The sequence below is a fragment of the Sorex fumeus genome, unplaced genomic scaffold, assembly GCF_029834395.1.
Source record: "Sorex fumeus unplaced genomic scaffold, SorFum_2.1 ptg000039l, whole genome shotgun sequence".
Classification (NCBI taxonomy): domain Eukaryota; kingdom Metazoa; phylum Chordata; class Mammalia; order Eulipotyphla; family Soricidae; genus Sorex; species Sorex fumeus.
Window position 1 is genome coordinate 31,483,908 of NW_026606096.1, and position 15,455 is coordinate 31,499,362.

The 15,455-nt window shown below is 51.3% G+C and overlaps 1 protein-coding gene across 1 annotated transcript in view; it reads right to left on the reverse strand.

The window, feature by feature from the left end:
* Positions 1-15,455, reverse strand: part of ARHGAP10 (Rho GTPase activating protein 10) — a 219,264-nt gene that overhangs the window by 109,905 nt on the left and 93,904 nt on the right. The window contains exons 7-10 of the mRNA XM_056118966.1: positions 14,641-14,745; positions 11,860-11,989; positions 10,389-10,495; positions 6,401-6,495 (exon numbers count right to left, since the gene is read on the reverse strand). Coding sequence (XP_055974941.1) covers positions 6,401-6,495; positions 10,389-10,495; positions 11,860-11,989; positions 14,641-14,745 — 437 coding nt within the window. The remainder of the gene's footprint in view (positions 1-6,400; positions 6,496-10,388; positions 10,496-11,859; positions 11,990-14,640; positions 14,746-15,455) is intronic.

Genomic DNA, 15,455 nt, shown 5'->3' on the forward strand with positions numbered 1-15,455 from the left:
GGAGTAATTCCTGAGTGCAGAGCCAGGAGTAGCCCCTGTGCATCACTGGGTGTTACCCAAAAAGCAAAAGGAAGGAAAGAAGGGAGAGAGGGAGGGAGGGAGGGAGGAAGGAAGGAAGGAAGGAAGGAAGGAAGGAAGGAAGGAAGGAAGGAGAGAGAGAGAATGGCTGTTTCTGGGAACTCAAAACCCCACGGGGGGTGCGGGGGAACAGTGTTGAATGATGCAGACTTTCAAGAGTCATGAAATGGAATCACAGCTACTGAAAGTGGCAGGGGAGGGTGACAACTGCCAAGCTGCGGAAGAAACAGTCCGATGACGTCTGGATAAAAATCGAAGGTGGCATCAGCCCTCGGGTACCAAGACGCGCCTTGCCTGGGAGCGCAGTGACTCAGCCCCCAGCACCGAGAGAACCAAATCACTGGCTGGCTGCAAGCTAGAGGCAGGAGAGACGCAGCGCAGACAGACGAAGGGAGAGTCAATTCCTGCTCGCACTGTGACGAATAACAACAAGGTAACTCAGAACAATCCCGCTTGTGAGAACGAATTCATCACCCCATGCACCTTTCACGCCTGCAAACCCTGGCTGAGACGGCGCATCACTCACCCACGGTTACATAAGGCTGGGCTCCTGCCCTGACCGAGCACTGCTCCGAGGGCCCTGACTTACTGAGTCGGCCTTTCCCGGGTGCACATCAGCGGCACTTCACGGACTTATTAATAGGGCTTTAAATATGAACTATTCCAGCGTCACACCCTCCACCTACGGGTCCGCCACCAACTGCTCGGAAATCCTTAAGTAAAAATGACATTTCGGGAAGGTGGGGGGAGACATATTTTGTTTGTTTTGGGGCTCTAATGGGCTGCAGGGCACCCTATGGGATGGCAGGGAGTCAATCTGGGTCAGCCAGGCGCCAGGCAAGTGTCCTGCCCGCTGTGCACCCACTCCAGCCCCGGGAGACACATTTCAAGCTTTTCAAGCAGCTCATCGTTAAATCAAGCTGTCGGGCCGCCTCTGGTGTCTGAGACTGGGATGTTTTAGTCTCCGCCTTAAATAGGGCAACACAGGGATGACAGGGGACGGGCAGAACAGGCTCTCCCAGCCAGAAGCCTGCAGAAAGGGAAGGCTCTCGGAGCACAGAGCTTCCTTTTCACTCAAAGCTCACGTGGCACTCATGATGCTACGGGAGCGAGAACCAGAGTGGGAAAAGTTGGTGGTTCTCGGGCTGATATTGCAGCCTCTCTCCTCGCCCACTGGCCCCGGCTGCTAATGCTGTTTTCTCTTCTTCCCCAAATAATGCACTTCTGTCCGCACCCAGGACCTCAGGGGTGCCGGAGACTCCACTAGGCTGTGGGAAGCACGGAGAGGAGAAGCGGACTCTTGGGGGGAAAGCAGGCACCACAGTATCATCTTCACCAAGAACAAAAATAAAGCAGGTGAGGGGGCTGGAGCGATAGCACAGCGGGTAAGGCGTTTGCCTTGCACGCGGATGAACTGGGTTCGATTCCCAGCCATCCCATATGGTCCCCTGAGCACTGCCAGGAATAATTCCTGAGTGTGTGAGCCAGCAATGACCCCTGTGAATCGCCGGGTGTGACCCAAAAAGCAAAAAAAAAAAAAATAAAAAAAATAAATGAAAGAAAGAAAGAAAGTAAGCAGGTGAACAAGAACAGCTTGCAGAGAGAGTGTGTCTGTCTGTCCTTATGGCCCTGGCTGGGATGGGCAGAGCTAAACACACTAACAATGCAGCTCTGACAACTTAGCTTTGTCATTAACTTCATCAAGTCCTGCCACCTCCAACTCAACCGCTCTTCACCCACTTAAAAAAAAAATTCATTTCTAAAGACCATTTATACCCCAGGACTATCCCAAGCCACAGAGCGTCCCTAGGTTCTACGGCTGACCCTGTCTTTCTGCTCAGCCGCCCGCTGCATTTTATTTTTACCAACGCGGGTCGATGTATTTTCCTTCCATCCTCCATACATGACCGATGGGCTTGTATGAGAATATCCAGGGAGCCCAAGGCGGAGAGACACACGTGACCATGGCGCGCTGGCGGCTGGGTGAGGCGGCACAGAAACAGATGGAAGAGGAGAGAGAGAAACAGCCAGGGCAGGGAAACAGTGAACAGCGGGAAGAGCATGGGAGTGCTTCACCAAGGAGAAAAGCGAACGCACTCAGCCCACAGGAAGCCGGCCTGGACCTGACCACGCGGAGGGGAAGCACCACGCATGTCCCTCTTTTTTTTTTTTTAACTTATCTTATTCTTTTATTTTTTAATGAATCACCATGAAGTACAGTTACAGACTTATAAATTTTCGTGCTTACGTTTCAGTCATACAATGACCGAGTGAGTACCCATCCCTCCACCAGTGCCCGTTCTCCACCACCACTGATCCCAGTATCACTCCCACCCACCCCCCCACCCTGCCCCACCTCTGTGGCAGGGCATTCCCTTTTGCTCTCTCTCTCCTTTAGGGTGTTGTGATCTGCAAAGCAAGTATTGAATGGCCATCATGTTCGGTCTATAGTCTACTCTCGGCACCCATCTCCCATCCCGAGCAGGCCCTCTAAATACCCTTTACTTGGTGTTCCCTTCTCTATCTGAGCTGCCTTTCCCCCCAGCATGTGAGGCCAGCAACCAAGCCATGGAGTGATCCTCCTGGTCCTTATCTCTGCTATCCTTGGGTGTTAGTCTCCCATTCTGTTACTTTATATTCCCCAGATGAGTGCAGTCTTTCTATGTCTGTCCCTCTCTTTCTGACTCATTTCACTTAACAACGCATGTCACTCGTAAACCCTACAGAAACGGGGGAGTCAGGAACCACTTTCAGGAGAATTGCGGGGGCGGGGAGGGGAGGAGGGTTCAACCCAAATCTACAACCACAAGCTGCAGAGATGGTAACGAAGGACGTCCCATTTTCCACCAAGAGTGAAGACGTCACCCTACTCTCTCGGCGGATCAGAGAGGTCTCCCAGGGCACAGAGAGGCCCAGTGACTCCATGTGGGGACCGCCCAGGCCACCCAGAGCTACTGGCCTCGCTAGGACCAGCCAATCCAGTGCTATTTCCCCTTCTCGGGCCCCACCTGGCCTCTAAAGACACAGTACACTCTGGCCGGTGATTTCTCTGCTCCTGACTCCCAGCCCTACCCTGATGGGTTTCCCCACATGGCCCTGCATGGCTGGTTGACTATCATCTGTCTCGGGGATTCTAAGTCATGACCCTCCTTTGCAGGTGGAGAGACGGTGGAGGGATAAGGCACTGGTCCTGTGTGGAGTCTACCAGGATCCCATCCTGCACCACTGTGGGGTCTACCCAGAACCACCTGAGCACCAGGGGGAAAAGATCCCTGAGCACCACTGGGTGTGGCCCCTCCAAACAATGAAACAAAAGGATGAAATGTAAACACTGAAAAGTAAGTTCCTGGGCTGGAGCAATAGCACAGCGGGTAGGGCGTTTGCCTTGCACGCAGCCAACATGGCCGACACAGGTTCGATTCCCAGCATCCCATATGGCCCCCCGAGCACCGCCAGGAGCAATTCCTGAGTGCATGAGCCAGGAGTAACCCCTGAGCATCGCTGGGTGATGACCCAAAAAGAAAAAAAAAACTATAAAAAAATTAAGTTCCTGAGGCTAAAGCAATAGTACAATGGGGAGGGCATTTGCCTTGCACATACCTGACCCGGGTTTGATCTCCGGCATCCCCTGTGTCCCCCCACCCCCAAGCACCACCAGGAATAATTCCTGAGTGCAGAGACAGGAGTAAGCCCTGAGCATTCCCAGGTGTGGCCCCGAAACAAAAACAAAAAAGTCCAGTCAGTTCCTTTGCAATGTCATCAGCATCCTCTGCCATCAACAGCCTCTGTAAAGAAATTAAATCCTAGGGGCGTAGGTGAGACTCAGGCCAAATGGTCTCACACGATGCTCTAGGAATCTCAGAAAGTGATGGAAGAGAAAGAAAGGGCTTAAGACAAAACTGAAGCATCAAAGACAAAGATTTTCTTTTATTTTGAGGGGAGGCGGGGGTACCACACCTGGCGATGCTCAGGGGTTCCTCCTGGCTCTGCAATCAGGAATCATTCCTGGCGGTGCTCAGGGTACCATATCGGATGTTGGGGATCGAACCTAGGTCGACTATGAGCAAAGCAAGTACCTTCTCTCTGGGCTATCGCACCGGCCCGAAGAGAGATAGTACAGGGGTAGGATAATGCCTTGCATGCCGCAGACCCAAGTTCAATCCCCAGAACCCCTTATGGTCCACTAAGCACCACCAGGAGTGATCCCTGAGCACCAGTGGGTATGGCCCAAAAACAAGGGAAAAAAAAAAAGTAATAAACCTCATAGCGAAAAATGTGAATGACTCCCAAGCAGTCTAAAGCAAAGAAACCACAGCTAAGGTTATCATAAAAAAAAAAAGTGTGTGTGTGTGTGGGGGGGGGGGGGGGCGGGAACTATCCCAAATGCAGCCACAAACAGCTTACAGGGGAAAGCAAGGAAGACGAATGACTTGTCAGGGGTGGGGAATGAAACCCACAGAAAATGGAATTCCTTTTTGGAGGTGCTGGGGGGAAACCAGTCACATTTAGAGTCTCCATTCATAAAAACACGCAGACAAGGCCGGTGTCCTGTCCTTCTAAGCTATCTCCTCAGCCCCCAGAGCTCAATTTTATTATTATTATTAATATTAATATTTTATTATTACTATCCATTAAACCCACGTCAGAAAAAAAATGGATTTTGCATTGTGAGTTTTGGTTTTGGGGCCACACTCAACCATGCTCAAGGGTCACTTCTGGCCCTGCACTCAAGGAATCACTTGGGGGACCATATGGCATGCTGGGGATTGAACCCGGGTTGGATGCATGCAAGGCAAATGGATGCATGGAGACGCCTTCCCCACTGTACTCTGGCCCCTGGATTGTTTTTTTTTAATTGAATCACTATGAGATAGACCCTTACAAAGCTGTTCATGATCAGGTTTCAGTCATACAGTGTTCCACCAACATCCATCTCCACCAGTGGACATTTCCCAGCACCAGTGTCCCCAGGTTCCCTCTCTCTCTCTTCCCCTTCTTCCCTCCCTCCCTCATTCCCTCCTTCCCTCTCTCCTCTCTCTCTTTCTCTCTCCTCCCCCCTTTTGTGGTTTGCAATACAGATACTGAAAGGTCATCAGCAATATCCCTTTACCTACTTTTAACCTCAGATCTTATCCAGCATGATCATTCTGAGCTATTATTGTCATCCTGGTGTCTTCTCTATCTCACCTACTCTCCGCCCCACACACACTTGTTTTTTGTGTTTTGGTTTGTTTTAATTTTATTGAATCACCATGGGATAGTTACAAGCTTTCATGTTTGGGTTACAATCACACAACGACCAAACACTCATCCCTCCACCAGTGCACATTCCCCACCACCAATATCCCCGGTATGCCCCTCCCCCTTTCCCACCCTCCCCCCACCTCCATGGCAGACTATATTCCCCATACTCTCTCTCTACCTTTGGGCATTATGGTTTGCAATATGGACACTGAGAGGTCATCATGTTTGATCCATTATCTACTTTCGGCACACATCTCCCATCCCGCCGACACGCACACTTGTTGATTCCAACCACTGACCAGTCCTCCTAGCCCTTGTTTTCCCTGGTCATAGATATTATTCTTCTACTTGGATTTTGAATAAGGAGTTTCCCTGCGAGCCTGGATCCAAATACCCTGAAATCCCCCCCCCCAACACACACACACACACACACACACACACACACACACACTCTGGCCTGTGAGAGACAGCAGCTGCCCTGCTCCACCTCAGCCCACAATGCTTCAAGGCCACTCACGCCCGGAAATGCTCCCGGGTTATTTTTTTATAATTTTTGTGTCACGGTGAATTGCACGGTAAATTACGCAAGACCAAGTTTTGGGGGTCTAATGTCCCAACACCCGTTCCTCCACCAGTGTCCCCAGTCTCCCCTCCCGCCAACCTGGTGCGTCTGTGGCAGGCACCTTTATTCCCGTTTCTTCTGGCCCTGTGGCTTTCAATCCTGTTACTACAGCTACTGAGGGGGTCTCTCACTTCCCACCTTAGGGCGCCCTTCCCTGTCTGGTGTCCCCACCCGCCAAGGCACACCGCCTTCCTTCTTCCTACTGCCTCTGGCATCAGTCACTCCCCTACGACTTCTCTGAGAGAGATCAGTCTGTGTCTGTCCCTCTCTGAGAGCAGATGACGGGATAGAGAAACTCCGAGGTCACCTGCTAAGGGACACGGCCGGTTCAAATGACTGCAAACATCATCAGGGCACAGTGACCACTCCACAGACCAAGAAGCCCTGCCCCCCCGCGATGGTCGACCCACACCCCAGCCTCCCCCCCCCCCCCGCCCCCGCGTCCCACCAGCTCACCGGTCAGCGACTTCGACGTCGAAGCAGAACCTCCTGTCGATGGAGTCCGCGTGCCTCTTGGTGCATTCCTTCAGGAAGTAGACCTCCCCGTCGCCCTGCAAACAGGCACCTTCACAACCCAAGTCTCCAACAGAGATCTGTACTCTGTGGCAGGCCTGGCCCCTGAGTCTGTTCCCATATAAAAGCATCCATTTCATCACCATCTACAATTTTTTTGAGGGCGGCGGGGAGACAGGGGGCATCCATTTTCCTTTTTTCAAGGTTTTCTAGAATTTTCTCTGATGCCATCCCAGCCTGGGAATGCTGGATTTGGAGGAAGAGGTGGGGGAACAGCTCCCACACATGCCAACACTGCAGCTCCTCTTTTCAGCCTTTTTCCCCCCAAAAGGACGGCAGCTTGTCTATTCCCTGTCTTAACACAGGGAACCAGAAAGTGGCCATTCTGGCTATGAAAACATCAGACCCCGCTGGAATCTGCTTACAGACAACCCCAGGGCCTCACCTGCTGTCAGAACAGTCTGAATGCGAGAACCAGCTGTCAACACGCAGCTTCTATTCCCTTAGTAAAGCACCCTGGAATTCACCTGCTCTTAGATTTTTGGTTGTTCTGTTTTGGGGTCACACCATGCAGTGCTTGGGGCTGACTCCCAGCTCTGTGCTCAGGGATCAGTCCTGGTGGGGTCTCAGGGGGTTCATATGCGGTGCTGGGGAGCAAACCTGGGTCATCTGTGTGCCGGGTGAGAGCCCTACCCACTATAATCTCTCCAGCCCTCTCCATTATTTTTTATATATTAAACCAGAATTATTAAACCATAACAATAAGTACCAAACCATCTTCTCTGAGAGCATTAAAAAAAAACAGGAAATACAGCCAGGCAGGAATGAGGGTCCTGAGTAAAGATACACATGACGAGATGCTTCTAGAATGTTAGAACTTTCAACAGCCAATACTAGTTGGGAATGATCACTCAGTCAACAAGAATGGAGTGTTGAAAGTAGGTAAAGGGATATACATGATGACCTTTCAGCATCTGTGCTACAAACCATAATGCCTAAAATGCCAAAATGAGAAAAGACAGAGAGAGAGAGAGAGAGAGAGAGAGAGAGAGAGAGATGAGAGGTGCATGCCATAGAGGCAGGCTGGGCTGGAGGTTGGCTTGGAGAGGTAGGAGGGAACCTTGGGACACTGATACTGGGAAATTACACTAGTGGAGGGATGGGTTGGAACATTGTATGATTGAAACACAATCACGAACAGTTCTGTAAGGGTCTATCTCAGGGTGATTCAATTTAAAAAATAATAATAATAAAAAAGAACAGAAACTTTCAACAGCATCCAAATAGGAGGACCCTCAAATTCTAAATGACCTTCAAAAAAATTCACATTCCAAACATCTTCTACTAGGGCCCATCATGTACTTTTGAACTTGCTGGTGGCTGAGAACAGGAAGAGATCATGAGGCAGACATGGTCGGGGACATAACCGACAGGAGACGAATTTGAAGGTCGGGCTCAGTCTCCACGCCCTCAGCTTCCTGGAGGGAGCGCCCCGATTTCCCCCTGGTCTCAAGTCTGTTTCATCACCACAGACACGTGCTGGCCTGGTGTGGGGCTTTTGGTGTTTCAGGGATCTGAACACAAAGGGAGCCGAGGTTCTTTCTCTCATCCCAAGGCAAAACCGCGCCCGTGGCCCAGCAAGTGATGAAGGACACTTTCTTTTTTCTCTTTTTTTTTTTGCTTTTTGGGTCACACCCAGCGATGCACATGGGGTTACTCTTGGCTTTGCACTCAGGAATTACTCCTGGCGGTGCTCAGGGATGCTGGGACTTGAACCTGGGTCAGCCGTGTGCAAGGCAAACGCCCTACCCGCTGTGCTATCACTCACTCCAGCCCCCGGAGGACACTTTGTTGAAGACATAACTGGTGAGGGCCACCAAGGGTGGAACAAACTTTCTCCCCAGACCCCTGCGCAGAGCTGAACTTTCTGCTGAAACACAGACCTGGAGCCTCTCTCTGCCGGCCTCACGCCTGTCCTGAGCCTGCCTGGCTGCAGTGGGTTAGCCTGAGCGCATCTCCGGACAGAGGGTCACTCACTCAGCCCATCCACTAGACCACGAGTCTCCTGCAGTGGATCCACACGTGCCCCCCTTCAGCACGAGCAGTGCATTCGTGGGACTGTCAACTTCACCTTCCGGGATGGGAGACACGAGAAACAGTCTTCCCCAGAAAAGGAAATCGGAATCGCCTCACACAAAAGATTCAAACTCACACTGATGGCTGCTTTCTCGTCTGTGTCTGTAGGATAACATTGGTTTGTCCTTTCTGCCTTGCCACAGGGAGCTTAGGTTTATTGGGTTACTCCCATCACAGTGCTCCCGTTCCTGTGTATATCTGTAACCTCTTCCTTTGTGCTCTGCTTCCCCAACCGGTCAGTCACCTTTATCTCCTAAGCAGACTCTGTTAAACTTGTAAATTTTCTTCCCTCTTCTCCTTATGTCCTTTGCAGAGTTAATTCAGAGCAAAATTCTTTTTGTACAGACACAGGAAGACAGTTAATGCTATGCTTTTGTAACATGGGAGTTAACTGACTCTGAATAATATTCACTCCTGGGCATCTGTTCTGTCGACTTAAGCCTCAGTTCCCCTTACTTCCTAGCACCCCAAAAGCAGGGTCCCAACAAGGGACTGGATGGACTCAGGGCAAGCTGTGAGCTACCCTGGCATCAAAATGGGCCAGGCCAAAGCACCATAATACTTAACTATAAGTTAATAGAATGGTCATGGACAAACTCTGTCATGATCCAAAAAGTAACAACTAGATTAGGACCCTGCTAGGGTTAGAAAGGATTAATCTGGCCTGAGCACTGTAGTCCGAGATCTATAGTGAGATGTTCCCAGGAGAGCCACCCTACAAGCCTAATGTATCTCTTACTGTGTCCATACAAAATAACTAATATTAAGAAGTAAAATTAAGATGTTAATTCAATGATTGTTAGACTAAGGAAAGGAGAAACACACCCTAGATGGTATTTCGCCCTCGAGAGAAGGGCTTTCATATGTTGACTGTGTACCCCACCTGGGTGTGTGGTTGCTACCCCCAATGCCGGAAGTTGAGAGAGACTAGAGAGAGACCAAGGCGGTGAGTTGGAGCATGGAGAGATGAGCCAGCGAGACAGGAAGAGGCAGGAATGAGGGGCTTAGTGAGATTGGAACAGGCACGTGGAGAGAATGGAATGAACTGCAACTGATCACCAACCAGCCTGGCCCTCGTTTTCTCTCGTCCACCCACATCATCGGCCGTCCCGGGTGGGAAGCGCCGCGAGACCACCAAACACAGGGGGCAAGAAAGAGATGCGGGATTCCTAATCACTTGGTGATTACACATATGTCATCGAGAAAACAAGCGACAGTGGGTTCAACCCCTAGAAGCAAACACGGACGTGACTTTTCACCAGGGTCTATAGACAGACACTGCATCTCTCTCTCTCTCTCTCTCTCTCTCTCTCTCTCTCTCTCTCTCTCTCTCTCTCTCACACACACACACACACACACACACACCATACGAGTTTGTCCCCCCAACCAGACACTGCATCTCTCTCTCTCTCTCCCTCCCTCCCTCCCTCCCTCCCTCCCTCCCTCCCTCTTCCTCTCTCCCTCTCTCACCCTCTCTCTCTCTCTCTCTCTCACACACATACACACACACACACACACACACACACACACACACACACACCATACTAGCTTGTCCCCCCCCCGGCCAGACACTGCATCTCTCTCTCTCTCTCTCTCTCTCTCTCCCTCCCTCCCTCCCTCTTCCTCTCTCCCTCTCTCTCACCCTCTCTCTCTCTCCCTCTCTCTCACACACACACAGGCAGTGAGTCCCAGTGTATGTGTGTGTGTATGTGTGTGTGTGTCTCTCTCACACAAACACACACACGCGCTCACTCGCGCACATACACACACACATACACACCATACAAGCACTTACGAGCTTGCCCCCCGACCGGTGCTCGAACGGGATGATGTTAAGCTTCTTCGCTGCTTTCCGGTACATGCAGTAGTGCTTCACCCAGCTGGATCCAAACGGGGCGGGTCCTTCAAGCAGAAACACAGCCTGTGATCGTGTCTCTCGCTAAGTCCAAGGTGAGTTACTTCGGAAATCGTAAAGGAGCGGATATGAAGAGCCCCAAGACGCGTCCCTGAGAGCCAAGACCCAGGAAAGCAACAAGGCCGAGGTTCTGTGAATGAATCACAGCCAAGGAGAGGGGGCGGATCTGAGACGAAACCTAAGGCTTCCGGTTAACCTAGTGTTGGGTCAAGACATGCTTTTCTGGACTGGAGAGAGAGCACTGCGGGCAGGATGCTTGCCTTGCACCCGGCTGACCCAGGTTCTATTCACGGCATCAAATATGGTCCTCCCAGCACCCAGGTGTAATTCCTGAGTGCAGAGTCAGGAGTAACCCCTGAACATCGCCGGGTATGATGACCCAAAAAGCTTAAAATTTAAAAAAAAAGCACTGTAGCACTGTCCTCCCGTTGTTCATCAATTTGCTAATTTACTTGAGCAGGCCCAGTAACGCCTCCATTGTGAGACTTGTTGTTACTGTGTTTGGCATATCGAATATGTCACGGGGAGCTTGCCAGGCTTTGCCGTGCGGGCAAGATACTCTCAGTAGCTTGCCGGGCTCTCCGAGAGGGGCAGAGAAATCGAACCTGGGCCAACCAGGTCGACCGCGTGCAAGGCAAACGCCTTACCCACTGTGCTATCATTCCAGCCTTTATTAAAAAAAAAAAAAGCAAAAATGAATTGATCCCCTTTGAGGTTCAAAGGAAGGTGGCAGGTTGGGGGATGCATAGGAGAGTGTGAAGTCACCTATGAGTGTCTCTGTGTGTAAAAGAAAATGTGTGAATGTGAGTGAGTGTATGATATAGTGTGTAGATCTACGTGCGTGTCTGGCTTTTGTGGGCGAGTGTCGGTCTGTGAGAGCACATGTCTGTCTGTGTGTTGGTGTGTGTATGTCTGCTGTGTGTGACTAGATGAGAGCTTGGTGTGAATGTTCACACATGTCTGTGTGTGTGTGTATACGAGTGTGTACCTGTGTCTCTGTGTGCACATGCGATAGCAACAAAGATGAGGGGAGAGGAGGAAAAGTAAACTAAATGCATCGCCCCAGCTCTCAGCCTGATCCCAAAAGAGCTGCAGAATCTTGGGGTGTGGCTCAAAAGAGGGGAGCTCAGTGCCCCTCCTAGGGTGGGAAGACGGGTTCCCCCCCACATGCCCAAGATGCCATCCCAGATTAGGGGCAGGGCAACACCCCAGGGCACCTGGGGGAGATGGCATTCATGGTACAAACGAGGTGCATTGCATGGGGCAGATGGGGTGGGCCGAGTGGATGGGGGCGCGTGGGGTCCCGGGGCAGTCGGGGTGGATGGGAGGCGGGAGGGCACACGGCGCTTACTTTTCTCCTGCACGTACAGGTAGCCCTCGGCCGTGAACTGGCTGGCACGCTTATGGTCCTTGGGGTTCTGCCGGATCTTATTCATCAACTCCTCCACTTCAGACCTCGTGCCTTCGAAACGATTCCGCGTCTGAGATGAAAATTTTTTTTTAAAACAAACGTTAGATGTTTTAAATTCTCGTATATCTCTTTAAGCCTGCAGACCAAAGCCTGGAGCCATACTAGAGCAGGAGAGGGCGCTTGCCATGCACACGACCGACTGGCCGGATTCCATCCCGGGCATCCCATAGGGTCCTCTGAGTTCCAGCAGGAGGGACTCCAGCACAGAGCCAGGAGGAAGCCCCGAGTGTGGCCAGGAGTGGCCCAAACACAGAACAAGGGAAAAAAGTCCGTATGCCAGTGCTTTCCAACCAAAATATTACAAGAGAGTCACAGGAAATGGTACGAAGGGAGGATGGGACAGCCTGCAGTGTGGGGGACAACTAGGACATTGGGGGGTCACAGGAAAGAAAGGAGGTCAGCTGGGGGCCTGGTGAGGGGAAGGCCATTAAGGCCGCTCAGGCAACATAATGAAAGTGGCAGCACTTTCTACAAACGTCCCGCCGACTCCTGGGTCCCCTTGGCTGAGACTATTGTGCGGAGCAAGAGAACAAAGAGGGAATGAGAAGCCAATAGAACCTGGGCTGGACCTTTCCAGGAGCACTTTCCAGAACCTTCTAGACCCATCCTCATTCTCTAGCCTGCGTCTCTCTTGGCATTCAATGTCACAAAGCAGCAGCTGTGATGCGCATCCTATGTCACAGGGAGTCCCCTTGGAGGCCGCTGTCCCCTGAGCAGCTCACCTGACCCCTCAGAACCTGAAGCCCTGTGGTTAGAGCCTCAGCACAGCAGGCAGGGCACAGGCCTTGCAGTCAGTGACCCGAGTTCGAGCCCCAGCACCCCAAAGAGACGCCCCACGAGGCCCGCCAGGAGTGAGCCCTGAGTGCAGAGACAGGAGTCAGCCTGGGCACCCCCAGCTGTGGCCCCAACACCGAGAACACGGAAGCACCCAGGAAACTCAAGGCTGACTCCCAGAGGACACAGTGGGGGGTGTCCTTCTGCCCAGATCACGAGCCTGCCCTTGGACAGAGGGACACTGTCCAGAGGGCACTGTCCACTTCCAGAGAAAAAGTACGTTTCCAAAGCCTGGGAGAACCAGCTGCTGGAAAAAATAACTGTGTCCTCGCCAGAGCCCGAAACTCAGCAGCCCACGGTGCACAGAGACCCCCCCCCTCACTCCAATCACCCACGATTCAGCAACAATTAGGGCCGAAACCTGCTGAAAGGATGCTATGGGGGTGCGGAGATGCAACACAGTGACCGGCACGCCTCCCCTCTGCTCCAGCCATAAATGGGGACACTGCATGGGGAGGGAGGTTGCCACCCCTGCACTCAAGACCCCCAGGAAATGCACAAACTCACTGCACCTCTGAACACAGCAGCTGCGTGAATGAGCCAGAACTGGAAGGAACAACAGGGGCCAGTCCGGGATGGGCAGGACGGCGGGGCCGGGAGTGGCCACGCACAGGCTCTGCCTCAGCTCCGCCAACCACCCGGCCGCCAGCCGGGGGGTCCCCCAAACCCAAACAGCAGCAGCACATCAATGAATACACTAGCTAGAGGGCAAGCATCGAGCGCCATTCAAAAGCCCAAAATCTAAGCAGAGTCCATCTGTCCGTCTGTCTGCTTCATCCACTAAGGATTTAGAACTGGGAGACAAACAGATCTTTACCCAGGGGAGATCCTAAAAGTTCTCATCTGGAGAGAGGGAAGACATATCTCCGTGACAAAGACACAAGGTGCCCTTCGTGATGTATAGAGGCCCTAGGGCCAACACATGTTAAACCTGGCGCTGCATGTCCCCAGAGATGGTGGCAGGGGGTTCGAGCAGTGTAAAAAGTATTTAGCAAACAGGGCCAGAGCAACAGGACAGCGGGTAGGGCACTTGCCTTGCACACCGCCAACCTGGGTTTGATCCCCAGCACCCCAAATGGTCCCCTCAGCATCGCTAAGAGTAACTCCTGAGTGCAGAGCCAGGAGTAACCCCTGAGCATCACTGGGTGTGAGCCACAAATTTTTTTAAAAAAAGTATAAAAAACAAAACTGTGAAATCATGACAATGAAACATACAGGGTGACCTCTGAAAAGGAAAAAATGAGAGAAAATTGCACTTTTTCCAGGGGCCAGAGGGAAAGCACAGCAGGTAGGGCACTCGCCTTACATGCAGCTGACCCAGGTTCTATCCCCGATATCCCCTCTGGTCCCCCATGTCCCATCAGGAGTGATTCCTCAGTGCAAAGCCAGGAGTAAGCCGTGAGCATCATAGGATATGGCCCAAAACACCAAAACAAATTTAAAAGAAAACTATCTTGAAACTATCTCGAGAGACAGTACAGCGGGCAAGGCACTTGCCTTGCAACTGGTCAACCTGAGTTTGATCACGGGATCCCATATGATCCCCTGAGCACCACCAGGAGTAACTCCTGAGTGTAGAGTCAAGAGCAATCCCGGAGTAACTTCCAAAAAAAAAAAAAAAATTCACTTTTCCAGAGCACCACTAGGTGGCGTCCCGCACCGCCGCCTCCAGGGGACCGGAGGGTGCGCAGTGCGCCATGATGACCAGCAGGTGGCAGCAGAGCATAAGCCGCTGAGCTTGAAATGCCTGAGGCGCAAAGACCTGGTAGGAGGCAGGGTCACCTCTCAAACCATCCCCTCGGCCAGAAAAAGCTTCCATCTCCTTACGTTCTGAATGTTGATCTGGAGCTCCATCTTGTAGTGATTGAAGTCTTTGGCAAGCTCATGGCCCTGATGGTAGAAAGTAAACATTCCCTGGAAAAACGACAGCATCTAAGACAGAGAAAAAGGGACCGAGTCAGCACCCAAAACCAGCCTGGCCAGGAATGTGGGTAACAGAGTAGCAATGGCAGTAATAACAGTAACAACAGTGCAGACAGTTAAAACAGTAACGGCGATGCGGACACTAGCAATAATAATAATGGTACTGAGAATTGCAATAGCAACAATGGTGCTATGTTGATAACTTCAAAAAACCAACCAATTTATTGACTGGAACCCATTAAAACTAAGGTAACAATAGATTTCTCCCCTTGTGCAGCAGGGTCTATAGTCACTTTGTCAGCCTGAAAAAGCTCTAAAGTTTAACCATTTTCCCCTTAAAGATTTAAAGTAGTGATCTCTCTAGGGGACTGGCAAAATGGTACAGAGTAACAATGATATGCAAGAGTAACAATGGTGGTGGCAGTAACAATAGTAACAATGATATGGAGAGTAGCAATAGTAGTAACAGTGGTGCTGAGGGTATAAAAAAAAACAGGGCCAGAGCAACAGGACAGCGGGTAGGGCACTTGCCTTGCACATCGCCAACCTGGGTTTGATCCCCAGCATCCCAAATGGCATCCCATATGATCCCATATGATACCCAGAGCAACAATAGTAACAATGGTGGCAGTGATAAATAGTGCCTGGAGTAACCATAGTAGTAACAATAGTGCTGGCAGTAACAATGGGAAAGATGGTACCCAGAGTAACAACAGTAA